This window comes from Sinocyclocheilus anshuiensis, unplaced genomic scaffold (assembly GCF_001515605.1).
Source record: "Sinocyclocheilus anshuiensis isolate Anshui unplaced genomic scaffold, SAMN03320099.WGS_v1.1 scaffold292, whole genome shotgun sequence".
Lineage (NCBI taxonomy): Eukaryota > Metazoa > Chordata > Actinopteri > Cypriniformes > Cyprinidae > Sinocyclocheilus > Sinocyclocheilus anshuiensis.
The window spans coordinates 1,144,938-1,158,614 of record NW_015555757.1 but is presented as its reverse complement, the minus strand read 5'-3'; the positions used below and the strand labels follow the sequence as shown (position 1 = coordinate 1,158,614).

The 13,677-nt window shown below is 40.7% G+C and overlaps 1 protein-coding gene across 1 annotated transcript in view; it reads right to left on the bottom strand.

Annotated features, from left to right (window-relative positions):
- The window catches only part of LOC107673862 (uncharacterized), a 56,492-nt gene that overhangs the window by 29,794 nt on the left and 13,021 nt on the right, over window positions 1-13,677 (bottom strand). Inside the window, exons 3-6 of the mRNA XM_016467671.1 lie at window positions 13,006-13,134; window positions 9,406-10,100; window positions 1,950-8,256; window positions 1,227-1,550 (exon numbers count right to left, since the gene is read on the bottom strand). Coding sequence (XP_016323157.1) covers window positions 1,227-1,550; window positions 1,950-8,256; window positions 9,406-10,100; window positions 13,006-13,134 — 7,455 coding nt within the window. The remainder of the gene's footprint in view (window positions 1-1,226; window positions 1,551-1,949; window positions 8,257-9,405; window positions 10,101-13,005; window positions 13,135-13,677) is intronic.

The following is a 13,677-nucleotide window of genomic DNA, read 5'->3' as shown; positions in this document are numbered from 1 at the left end:
TAAATTTGCAACTTCCTAAATACCAACAGAAAATAAACATGTTCTCTAGATTCCACTGAAGGGTAAACAAAGAGCTTTAATGAAATGGTAGCAGTTATCTCAACAAGATAATATTAGCTTGTACATGTGGAAAGTTGGTAGCTAGCCTAAAATATCTGACTAAAACCATCAGGCTATAGTTTTGCACTGTATTTCATTTACACACAAACCCTCAAAACCCACATAGTTCAAAATACCCTCTTTGAGCATTCCAAAATAAAATAAAGTAAATTCACATACCACAAACAATATATATCACAGCATTTTATGGGTTCATGTCTAAAAGCAGGTTTAGTACAGCAATACAGGTTGTTTACAGAGGTGTTTATCGCACATTACCAAGAGCAAAGGTATCTTAATTGCACCCATAAAGTCCTGTGTATTCTAATACATTCCTTACAATAACGGAATTTAACCTTCGTTTCTTCTCGATAGGTGAGTAACACCGTGTCTGCGCCGCAACAGCTAAAGTCTGTCTAGTACGACAAAACGACCGTTGAAAATCATTTGAAATTTGTGTCAATACGTCATGAATAGAACGCAGCAGCAGTTTTCTGTCGGGGATTTGTCGTGTCATGCCATGCCGCATCCAGTGTTGACCATAGATATGTATATATATCTATAGTGTAGACAGCATCACTGATTATGAGTTCTATAGTATTTTGTCGCGCCGCGCCACTCGCGTCCGTTGTAGACACGGTGTAACATTGGTTTTGCTTTGTTTCACAGAACTAATCGTTGCCTGTGTTGCGTACGTATGTGTGGGGCGGAGCTATCAAAATAGGGGCGAGACCCTTTTGGGGTAGGGGCGTGTTTGTTTTGGTGATTTCAAATGTCAATTGGTTACCAGAAATCGCTTACCCCACCTTTAAGCAATAATACGGACAAAATGCATTACGCAATATCAGATTTAGCCCATCCAGACAAATAATGAATGTTCAAATTTCCAAAAAAGTGACACCCCCAACTGTACTGCATGATCCTTCTATCAAATATGTTGTTCCCTGGACCTAAACAGATCTATTTTCGCAGCCTGTAGTCTAAATAGTCATTATTTAAGAAGGATTTATTTGTGGCAAGTAGCAACTAACTCAATAACAAACCAAGAAAGTGGTAAATAAATTAAATAATTTCATGATTATTGCATAAGTGCATAAAGTGCATAAGGAGCATGTAGGAGGTCTCACCTGCAGTCTAGTGGTTCTTCTGTCTGCTTAGTAACAGGGGTAAAACTCTCCTCAGGTGCAGGAGAAAAACTTTCCACAGGAGCAGGAGGAAAACTCTCCTCAGGTGCAGGAGGAAAACTCTCCACAGGGGCAGGAGGAAAACTCTCCTCAGGCGCAGTGGGGAAACTCTCCTCAGGCCAAGGGTGAAAACTCTCCTCAGGCGCAGGGGGGAAACTCTCATCAAGTGCAGGGGGAAAACTCTCTTCAGGTGCAGGGGGAAAATATTCTTCAGTTGGGGTTCGGAATTCTAGTTCAGCCTGAGGCAAACTGTGGATCTCAGATGGTCTGGAGAGAAAATAAACAGAAATGGCAGATGAACAAATTATGCTTACTGTATGTCTCAATGCAAACGCCTTATAGCCTGTATGCATGAAAGTGTATGTGTCGCGCTCAAATATGAGAAGCCCAGTGTGTGTTTGCGCGTGGGTATGAAAGGATTCTTTCTTGCCCTAAAGGGCATGAGTTGATGTCACTGTTGAGCTCACCCTCAGGAGATAATGGGCTGTAGTACTTGTACTTGGCCCCATTTTCACTCAGAACGTCACAAGAGCATAAAACATATTTTTTGTATCTGTGTGTCAATGAAATGCACTACGTTTCTTTCAACATTTCTATGAGCGCAACTAAGTCATTTTGCCTCACTGTCTCTCATTTTAAAAGCAAACACATCAATTTGAAAAGTACCTGTTTTCTGTAGATCCACAGGTAGTCTCATCTCTGTGCTCTGGAATGATCTGAGACATGGAGGCTGCCTCCTTCAGAGCTCTGAGCCAATCAGAACCTTCGGAGGAGTTGACTGTATCTGACCTCTCAGGTATAAAGATTTCACTGAGGACTTGGCTGTCTGAACTGTTGATAACCTGTGATACCTCTACTGTTCCTGTGCATGAACCCAGCAACACATCTGCAGCTTTTGTCACCTTGCTGACTTCATCTTCAATAGCTTCACTGTCATCTTTCTGTATTGCTTTATTGATTAGAAGGGATTCCGTGTCTCCAGGAGAGTCATCTGCTATGTCAGGACTTGGCTCACTGCTACTTTTAACTGTATTTGTGGTGTTTTGACGTAAACTTTGGATAAAAGACTTAGTGGGCTGCTGACTAGACTGTTGATTGACTGCAGGAGGGAACTGGAAAGAATCCTGGGGGTCAGTCACTAAGCAGACAGAGGTCTCAGGGTATAACAATGACACAACCGGTTTCATTTCTGTCAGTGTCCCATTAGAAACTTCTTCAGTTTGCTGGTCTACATTATCAACTATTGCTTCATCAGGGGAAAATAAAGACTGCTCCTCCAACTTTTCTTTGGAGATGTTTTCTTTCACTACAGACTGTGAAGACTTAGGTTCAGCCCCTTTGGACATTTCTGTCTGATCCTTTTCAGTGGCCTTGTTCTGTTCCTCATTCGCCATCTGTTTACTTATCTCTTCTTGAATTCCTTCTCGCTGTTGTAAGCCATTTGAAACTGTGTCTTCTTCTTTCATAGTACTGATTGTGTTTTCAGTGTCCAAACAAGTTACTACATGTTGTAACTGCATGAGCTGCTGTTCAGAACACTGTGTATCCTGCTCCTCTGTGTTTTGGGTGCCGTCTGGGAATTGCTCTGACAAATGCTTATTAAGCTGCTCCATCCTCCAGCTGGCTGTCTCAGATTGGGGAGTGGAATTAGGAGTGTTAGGTTCTAGTGTATCTTTAGAGGCCTGATCCACACTTATCTCTTTTTCCTCTTTAATACCTTTCTGGAGCACAGAAGCAGAAAAAGAGGATGTGGTGGTGGAGATCTGGCAATCAGAGGGCTGAAAAATGGACTCTTTCTCTTGCTGAATTCGGGACGTTCCTGCAGGAGACATCTGTGCAACATCACTCATTGAATCAGAACTGATCTCAGTGTTTCCAGTGTCTCCAGGGGTAACAGAGTCTAAACATTTCTCTTCTGTTTTTAGTCCTCCTTCATGGTGTGAGAGGGTGGGAATCACAGTGAACCCACTTGAGTGATTTACAGGAAATTCTGAGCCTTTCTTGGTGTCAAGTATTTCGTTACAAACATTCCCAAGCTCATCCGCACTGACCTGTGATTTGGTACAATCTGCATGTTTACTCACACTTTCCTGTGATGCTGAGATGGCAGGCTCTTTTGCCTCTATTGCCTCTATAACCCGTTTGACTTCTGAAGTTTCAGAAGCTGACGATGCTGTTACAGAAAAGTTGGGATCTGACTGTGTTTGTATTTCACTTGTAGTACTTTCGCCACAAACAGGAATTTTCCCACCATTAAGATTGATTGTTTGTATTGCCTTCTTTTCATTCTCTAGACATATATTGTACACAGCAATATCTTTGTCATAGCCCTCCACCAGTGTGGCACTCTCTGAAGTGCTGATTAGGGATCTCTGAGCCTCTGCACTACAGTACATTGTCACCTTCCCTTCCTTTTCACTTGCCTCAGCATCTGCATTGTTATTGGTCTCAGCATTTTCTAAAACGTTGCTTTTACTCACACTTAACACTGCTTCTAGGGCACTCACAAACTTCTGTTGCTGCTGGAGCTCTTGGGACTGTGAAAATGGCAAATCTGACTGGCTCAAACCTCTTGGATCTTGTGTGTGATCTCTCTCAGGAGAAGCATTCACCACTGCAGACAGGGTCTGATCAATGACTGGAGGAGATTTTTCAGTTAGTGCCCCTCTACAACCCAGAGCCTCTTCTGTAATCCCTTTGGAGGTTAAACCAGGCTCAGGCATAGGGCTACACTGCAATTTTCCTCTTGGAATGGTTTCATCTACTAGTTTTTTTTTTCCTGATAGATTGAAGAGATTTATTAATGTCTGATTTTCTTCTTTTGTTTGATCAGCTTTTTCTTTTGCAGCAGCCTCATCCTGTTCTTGAGAGATATTTGTTCTCTTTTTGCAGTCCTTGTCTGCAATTAATTTTACATTTTGTACCTCATTTTCTTGCACACACTCCCTGTTTTGCTCTCCTCCTATCACCTGCCTGGATCCTTTGGATACATCTTTATTCAGTTTTACATTGTCTACAGACACATGTTGAACAGGCTCCTCAGTCAAAAGTGTAACGAGATTGTCCTCCAAGTTCATCGGGAGTGAATCACATTTGATTTCATCATTAGGACTTTGCTGATTTGTCAAAGCTGGTTGATAATGAAGCATTTCATCAGCACAGGATGTTTCAGAGGTATCGGTCTCTTCTCGACTATTCTTCTGCTTTTTAATAGGCATTTCTTCTTGCTCCTTCATTTCACCCTGCTTTCCGTTTTTTTGTTCAATTTCTTCTTCCTGCGAGGAACTACTTTCATTTTTTGCATTGGATTTTTCTTTGGTTTCCTTTACACTTTTCTTGTTGTCCTCTTCCCCCTTCACGTGCTTGAATTCTTCATACGTGTCTTTATTAATTACTTCATTTTCTGTAGCAACATTTGTAGGTGCATTGCATAAATCATTTTCATGTATAGAATTAAAATGTCCTTCACTCTTCCCTTTTCTAACATCCTCCAATTCTCCAATACCCTTAGATGTTTCATTCTGTTTCATCTTTGCATTTCCAACAATATCTGGGTTCTTTAACACTAGAGTTGAACCACCTGCCTCTTCTGCCCTGTCAGTTGTGAGCAGAAGGGACCCAGATGATGCTACAATTTCCTGTGTGGAGACACCAACAGGGTAGGGAGGATCATCTGCATTTTGAGATCTTAACATCTCTTCATTCGCATCTGATTGTTGATTAGTTTTGTCTGTAATATTCTTTACAATATCTGTGTCAGAATCACACACACAGTTCACACTGCAATCTTCTCCGGGTCCTGCTACAGCAATATCACAGTCATTAATGAACTCACAGTGACTCAGCATTGGGCCTGGAGCCTTTAGTACAATGACAGACACATCCCTAGCATCACTGTTAGTGCTTTGTGTGGTGGTTGAGGAAAGATCCCTTTGTGCTGGTACTGTAGTCTCCACTGCAGAAAGAGAAGGGACAGTTGTGTCCCCAGCATCCGCTGCATCATTTTTCATCAGTTCATTACTGTACTGTGATTCAGTCTGATAGGGCAGCATGTCTGTACACTCATCTGCTTTTGACAGAAACTTCATCTCTGAGGTTGTAGTAGGTTGCTCGGTGTTGAATTTCTTGTCTGGTTGAGTGCATGGGCACATGCTGTCTATGTCTGGGGCAGCTGCTGGAGACATGGAGCTGGTTTTTACCTGTGACTCAACTTCACATGTGCATTTTTCTGGCTTTTGCTCTCGACTGTCATTCACAAGATTCTCTGAATTACCTGGACATGTTAGTTCTATATCACCTGCTTCAGGTAACCCACATCCCTTTGATTTATCAGTCTCTTCATCCAGCTTTTCCTTGGTGTTAAATAGAACTTCAGTATTTCTTTGTTCAACTCCTTCAGACACAGGCATATCAGCCCGCTCACCATCCACAGCAGGGCTGCTGTTACGACCCTCTTGTGGAGATACATCCTGTAGTAAAACACTATTCTTCTCAGTGGATGCCGACTCATCTGTAATATATGGAGTGATCTGAGTAACATTCATACATTCTTTATTTTCTTGTTTCTCTTTACTTACTTCAGCATCTTCCAGAGTTTCATTAACCATGTCTTTAGCTTCAGTAACACCGGTGGTCTCACCTGCAGCTGACAGTGATGAAAATATAACAGGACTTCTCTTGCTGACATCAGGAGTTTCATCTGTCACTTTTCCATCGTCTTCACAGCTACTCATAATTACATTGACATTTTCTTCAAGTTTTACAGTAGTCTCACCATGCATTTGGGATGTACTGGTCATTTCTCTGCAGTCCTTTGACTCTTTAAATGGCATTTCCACTTGTTCCACTTTTTCTCTCTGCTTTCCATTTTTTCCCTTTTTACCTCCTTCAGTGGCAGTAGGTTCATTTTCTGTTCCATGCAGGTCAGTATTTCTCTGGCCAATGGTTGATTCTGTCTGAAGAGGAAGTGCTGGTTTGCTGATGCTGAGAAAACCTTTAAAGTTGAAGCTAGCCTCTTTTACTGGATGATGTAGACTTTCAAATACCATCAGTGGGGGCAGAGAGGCACATTCAGTCATTTGGCATTTCAATGTTGTATCCTTTTGGTTCTCAAAAGAGCTCTGCATACCTTTTGGAGACATATGTCCTTCCAATTTGGTACAACTTGCGGCGATATCCCTCATGTTTACTTGTAGCTTAGTTGATTGAGATGTGTCTTCACTTGTAGAAGTTGTTTCTTGGTTTTGTTGCTGTGTCTCTGTCTTGATGGATGTGTCACAGCTTGCGGTTCTAGTCTGTAAAGAGCTCTGTACCTGTTGATCACCGGCTTGCGCAGCGAGACATTCGTTTTCTAAAGAAACTGCTGGTGGAAGTGATCTATCACTGCCTGGCAGTTCTGCTTCTGATGCACTTGGGCTCGGATTCAGATTAGCCTTTTCCACTCTCTGCACTTCTGTCTTTGTAGCGTTTATGTGGGAAAGAGGAGGGGGTGGGCTGACAGAGTCGCAGTCGTTTATTCTGTTGATGCTCAGAGGAAACGGGGCTGTGCCTGCTGTGACAGGATGGATGAGGTCACTCTGGTCTTGTGTTGCCGCTGGTGATGCTGTGATGCAGTGGGATGGACACGTCTCAGTCGCTGCCTCTGTCTGTGACACCCTGCCAGCTTGTGCTGCGTTCTGTGCTCCGCCTTCGCTTGTCTTTTTCCCCTCCTCTTCGCTCTCTCCTTTTCTCTCCTTCGATTGTGAACTCTCCACCTTCCAGTCACATGTTCCAAGGATGCCTGGAGAGGAATAGGTGACCAGAGCTTTGTCCTCTGTATCGACTGTGCCTGTATCCTTGTCTCTGGCTGGGGAGAGTGCGATCGGCAGACCCCCTCCCTTCCTCTCACTCTCCGTTGTGTTGTGTGGTATTTTGTAGCCACAGCTCTCCTCAGTCGCCTCCTCTTTCTGAACAGGTGAGCACTTAATGTCCGGAAAAATTACTGAGGTGCATTTTTGTCCCTTTTCAGCTATAAATTCACTCAATGTTTCCTCTGAGCTCGGAGATTCATCTGCTTCCAGCACGTCCGATTCTCTCTCTGCTGCTTGTAATATTATTGCAGCACTTTGGAATGCATCATCTCTCTTCTTCTCTCCCTCGCTTTCTATCATTTCTGGCATCGTGGGTGTTGTTTGTAGCAATGTGGAGGCAGCGGACTCTGCTGAAGCCCATTCAAGGGCACTCTCTTCCTCCTCCCTCTCTTCTGCACCGGCTCGGCTCAGAGCATGTGAATTCCCCCACAGTGCTGCATGTGCGCCAGCTCCACCACTTAAAGGAGGTCCATTCTCCTGCTCCAGTGGATATGTCTCTAAGTCACATCTCCCTACAGGCTCATGTTCAGGGGCTGTTTTAGCGTGGCAGGAATCAATCACAACAGCAGATGCATCAGACACATTTTTCTCATGTTTGTCCCCTGTTGTACAGTAGTTGTGGTGTATGGTTTCACCTTCTGATATTGATTTGCAGGGTCCATCTGTCTGATCCTGGACATCATTTTGCTCAGGCCCCTGTGGGGAGTCCAGTAACAGAGCAGGTGGAGCCTCAGCCAGGGAAAGATTAGCTTTAGGTTCTGGAGGTGGGGAGCAGATCAATTGTTTATCCTCAGGACTCAGCTGTTCTGGGAGTCCTAATTCCTGTCTTTGATGGTCAAGGCTTGATCCTACTTTTGTGTTTGTTTCTATCTGTCCATTTATCCACTGATGTGTCCCTGACTCCACCTGTTTCTGTATGTTTGGTTGTACGCTTATTTTAGCTTCTAAGTGTAACGTGTGACCAGAATGTTTATCTGTATGTGTGGATGGGCACGTTAGTGAATCACTAATTAACTGACTATGTGTCTTTATTTTTATTTCATCTGAGTTCTGAATCATCTGTGTAGCTTTTGCAGAACTTATATCTTCTTCATTCAAATGATTTGTCTCTTGAATTACTCCTGCTTCTCTCTGGGTTGTCTGTGCTATAACATTTGTTCTGTCTTCATCTTGTGGACTCTCATCCTCCAGGGTGTATTTCAAAGAGCAGATATCCTGTATTGATTGATCCTGGGTAAGTGTTTCCTTTTCCGCATCAATCTCTGATGTTGTTTGTGTACCTGTCCTAAGTGTCCTTATGCTTTGTGTCTTTTGTTGACCAGCTATGTTCTCAGCTGCGTCTATCTCTAACTTTGTTTGCTGTTCTGCCTCTGACAGCTGGCTTGCTTCTTCTCTGTGGTTTTCTGTTATATCCTCAATGTTTTTGACATCCTCAGATCCAGCTGCACATGCATTACTTTGCTTTCTTCCTAGAACATAATCTCTGAAGCTAACCACCCCCTCTTCACCTGCTGTTGAGTCATTTGTGTGCGCTCCATCATTTCCATGGCAACCTTCATGAAATTTGGCAGGTTTATGTGAAGATGAACCAAAATCCTTTTTGACTTCAGTTTTCTCGGTTTGATTTTTCTCATAACTTTCAGGCACGGTTACAGAGAAACACCTGTCCAGATCACCTGCAGTCCATGTGTCTGCATGGGAGGATATGCCAAGAGCAGCCATTTCGTCTTCACATTCCCTTAAAGCTTCCTGGAGTTCATAATCCATCCAGGGTCCATCTGTCTGATCCTGGACATCATTTTGCTCAGGCCCCTGTGGGGAGTCCAGTAACAGAGCAGGTGGAGCCTCAGCCAGGGAAAGATTAGCTTTAGGTTCTGGAGGTGGGGAGCAGATCAATTGTTTATCCTCAGGACTCAGCTGTTCTGGGAGTCCTAATTCCTGTCTTTGATGGTCAAGGCTTGATCCTACTTTTGTGTTTGTTTCTATCTGTCCATTTATCTGCTGACGTGTCCCTGACTCCACCTGTTTCTGTATGTTTGGTTGTATGCTTATTTTAGCTTCTAAATGCAACGTGTGACCAGAATGTTGATCCAGTGAATCACTAATTAACTGACTATGTGTCTTTATTTTTATTTCATCTGAGTTCTGAATCATCTGTGTAGCTTTTGCAGAACTTATATCTTCTTCATTCAAATGATTTGTCTCTTGAATTACTCCTGCTTCTCTCTGGGTTGTCTGTGCTATAACATTTATTCTGTCTTCATCTTGTGGACTCTCATCCTCCAGGGTGTATTTCAAAGAGCAGATATCTTGTATTGATTGATCCTGGGTAAGTGTTTCCTTTTCCGCATCAATCTCTGATGTTGTTTGTGTACCTGTCCTAAGTGTCCTTATGCTTTGTGTCTTTTGTTGACCAGCTATGTTCTCAGCTGCGTCTATCTCTAACTTTGTTTGCTGTTCTGCCTCTGACAGCTGGCTTGCTTCTTCTCTGTGGTTTTCCGTTATATCCTCAATGTTTTTGACATCCTCAGATCCAGCTGCACATGCATTACTTTGCTTTCTTCCTAGAACATAATCTCTGAAGCTAACCACCCCCTCTTCACCTGCTGTTGAGTCATTTGTGTGCGCTCCATCATTTCCATGGCAACCTTCATGAAATTTGGCAGGTTTATGTGAAGATGAACCAAAATCCTTTTTGACTTCAGTTTTCTCGGTTTGATTTTTCTCATAACTTTCAGGCACGGTTACAGAGAAACACCTGTCCAGATCACCTGCAGTCCATGTGTCTGCATGGGAGGATATGCCAAGAGCAGCCATTTCGTCTTCACATTCCCTTAAAGCTTCCTGGAGTTCATAATCCATCTGGGCAGCCACAGGATTGAGGGATGGAACATGTTGCTGAGATTTGCTAGACAAGTGGGCTTGGGTCAGTGATGCTCTCTCAGTAGAAACTTGGTCACCATCACAGCTATCAATGTTCACCAAAAAAATTACATTAGAATAAAACTGCTCTGAGAAACAGTTAGTTGTTCATTCCACACCAAGCCACAGCACTCCACTCCACCTCATGCCGGAGACAGGATGAGAGTTCATGCATAGGCAAAACTAATCACTTTAAAAGCATAAAAAAAACAAAAACACACACGCACACTGCAAAAAATAATAATCATTATTCTTAATCAGTATTTTTTCGTCTTAAAACAAGGTAAATTACATGATGATACTTGTTTTTTTTTCAAGAATATATCTTGAATTAAGATTATACTTCATACCTCTGTGACAGTGTTTTTGTTTTAAACATAAATCTAACAAATTTTAGTGAATTACTTTAGTGAATTAATAAACTTTATTCAAGATATATTCTATGAAATTTAGTATTTTTATTATAATTCTGCTTCAAGTAAATTTACCTTGTTTTAAGGATGTTTAGACATTTAAATTAGAAACTAAAAAATATTTTTCTTCAGTGTAAGAAAAAAAAAGGGTTTACTATACACAGTGCCATGATTTTTATTTATTTATTTTCCCATTGGGTAAACCACTTCATTTCATCATTTCAAATTTATGAATAGTATAAATCGCTTGCAATCATGTTAAATTTTCAATGAGATTATATAATCAAGATCTTTGTAAATTTGAAAAGGTGAAATGAGAGTGGTTGCTAAGTAAAAGCCTTCATAAAGACATAGCCTAAAGTCTTATGGACTTGGCAGAAAAATCACATGCCGTTTTAGAGCAAGGTTAATGCTTCAATGCTTTTAGCACCCATTAAGGACCCAGTGTAACTGACTACCTATACGTATGAACACCAGCCAAAAAACCTGCTAGCAACCTTATTACGGCAGACATCATAGAGCCTGGTGAATCACTATGACTCTGCATATCACGTTTAAGAGCTGAAAAACAGTCAGTGACTAACATCCCAAAAAGTAGTCTAAGCTGATCTAATATGACAACCATGCTTCCCCCACACTGCCTGTCTCACCTTGTGCTTCTTTCTGTGCCTCCTGGGGCATTAACAGAACAGAGACAGCTTTGCTAACACATTTTTGCCTGTCATTTTAGACTAAAAATGTATCAATCACCTTCACCTCAAATGGAAACAAATGACAAAGCAGATTCTCATGGGTTTCTCTCTGATTGGACCACAGCACTGATGTGATCTGCCAACTTGCTGATATGGATGATGACAGGCTCAACCACGGAGCCTTTTTCTTTTTTCAATAAGTGATTATGACTAGAAGCTGACACTCCCAATCAGAGGAGACAAGAAAAAAAGTTTAGAACCCTTCTCTGGCATAACTGGAAAGTCAGACAGCTGTACTGCAGTTTAAGTTACAGCAATTATGCTTGTATGTGCTAAAACTTACTTGAGGTCTTTTGGCATATTGCATGTCTGAATGAATTATAGAACTGCAGCCACTCCCTACTGCACTGTCAGGCAGAATTTCAATACCCACAATACTCTGCCCTTGCCTGAGCATTTCTATCGCCTTTCTAGCATAAAAACACAATCTAGAATATATAAATATTAATATTACTAAAAACATAAATGGTATAAAAACATACAGTTCACTCTAACATGATTTAGTCGTATTTAGCTGAAAGAAACTAACATGAAGTACACCCTTAAAACATGTCAAGTATGTCAAGTATGAATGTAGATCTCATCTGTCTGTGTCCGCACAAGTCTATGCAATTGCAGCCAGATGTAATAATGTGTTGATAACTCTCTCAACATAACAAAAAAAAAATGAACACATACACACACAAAACGACCGCAAATATATGCACACCACACTCAAACATGACTTCCTGTTAAGGAGGACACCTCTCAAGCTGTACATTGATCTAGTGTGGTAAACCATAAACTTTTATCTCATGCGTGTTAAAGAGTCATGTCAGCTCCCCGATCAAAGCACAACCAAAAACAATGCTAGTTTAGTTCACAGCAAACCAACTCAACCAGCTTTAAAGCCAACCATGTTCAACAGACCACTAACCCAGCTAGCACAACTACATTTGTGTAAATGTTTTTCCAGTTAAGAAAAGGTTGTGAAAACATTTTTGATCCTAAATACTTAACATGACAGATGATGTATTCATGTATGTAAATAAAATGTTTATATATTTTTTAAAATTACATATTTTAACGATGTTTCAGAAACATTTTATACCTGTCTTTACCATGTCCAACCTGATTTTGAGACATTTTTAAATGTGTTTACCATTAAAAAGCAAGCTGCTTCTTGTTGCATTTTGTTCACAAAATATTTAAACACATAATATGATATAAACACAAAATATTTTTTGCTTCATTTTTTAAAGCCTGTTCCATTTAAATGCACTGATTACATTATATAAACCGAAATTAAACAGTTTGGTAGAGTTTTGTTCCATATTTGTAAAACATAAAAGCATGCGACATTGATTTCGGCTACTTTAGGTAGATATGTTTATGTTTCTTAAACAAGATGTATTTACAACTTGAATTTTTTTTCTCTCAAAGTTGCTGTTTGGTACTGATCTTTTTTGTAATCCAAATACATAAAAATGCACATTGGTTACACAGTTTTTCTTATTTTCTTTTTTTACATTTTTATGTGATGTTTGTTAAACTTGTTCAACAAAGTAACTTAACTGCAACTGAAATTCAACATTTTAAAAAGTAAAAATGTTTTGTGCTTACTGGAACTCCATTTACACAGCACACATCAATAGTCACACCCAAAACACAACATGGAGCAAAAGAGATCTCACCAAAATCTATTACATTTATAAAAACATGAATACACTTTGGCCAAATTATCAATGTCTGTCTATTATGCCAGACTGGTATCTCTCTGTCTCCATTTTAATTATTCCTCTGTTACCTCTTCATGAGGCCCACTACTGGTGGACTGGCCCCTATGTAGTGCTCTAGGCCTGCCAGCAGAGGGTTGGCAGTGCCACCCAGTGCCACAGTCTCATTCTTCATTTCACCCAAGCTCCCCTGCTCACAACTATACACACACATACACAAATAAATACCCATGAATATGAGCCTCATAAATTAGAGATTCAATTACTAATCAAGCTGTAAAAGAAATCTAAGAAGACAGGTTTTATCAAAATAATTTTGGAACAAACATTTTGTCCACTATCAGGCTATGGTGATGCATTGCAAGATTTATTCATGTGAAATTCACAACATTCACAGATTTTGTCCTTTTATTCCTAGAACTTGTCATATGTCTACAGATGGAAACTTATTCGGTAGAAACCTAATAACAGAAATTACTTGGAGAAACTCTTGCTGTAATATACACTTACTACACAGTAAATATAATAGATAATAAATGTATAAATAATATAATTTATAATGTAAATACCTCCATTAAATCATATAAATCGAGTGTGTCTGGGTTCTACCACCTTAACAGCTGGCAAGGTTCGCAGCTCTTTTGTAGGCCTGCCAATTGTCCATTCAGTCAAGTTTTCCATAGGAACGAGTCGGAGATTAATGGAAATTCACTCTGTGTTTATCCAGCCAAGCAAGTACAAGG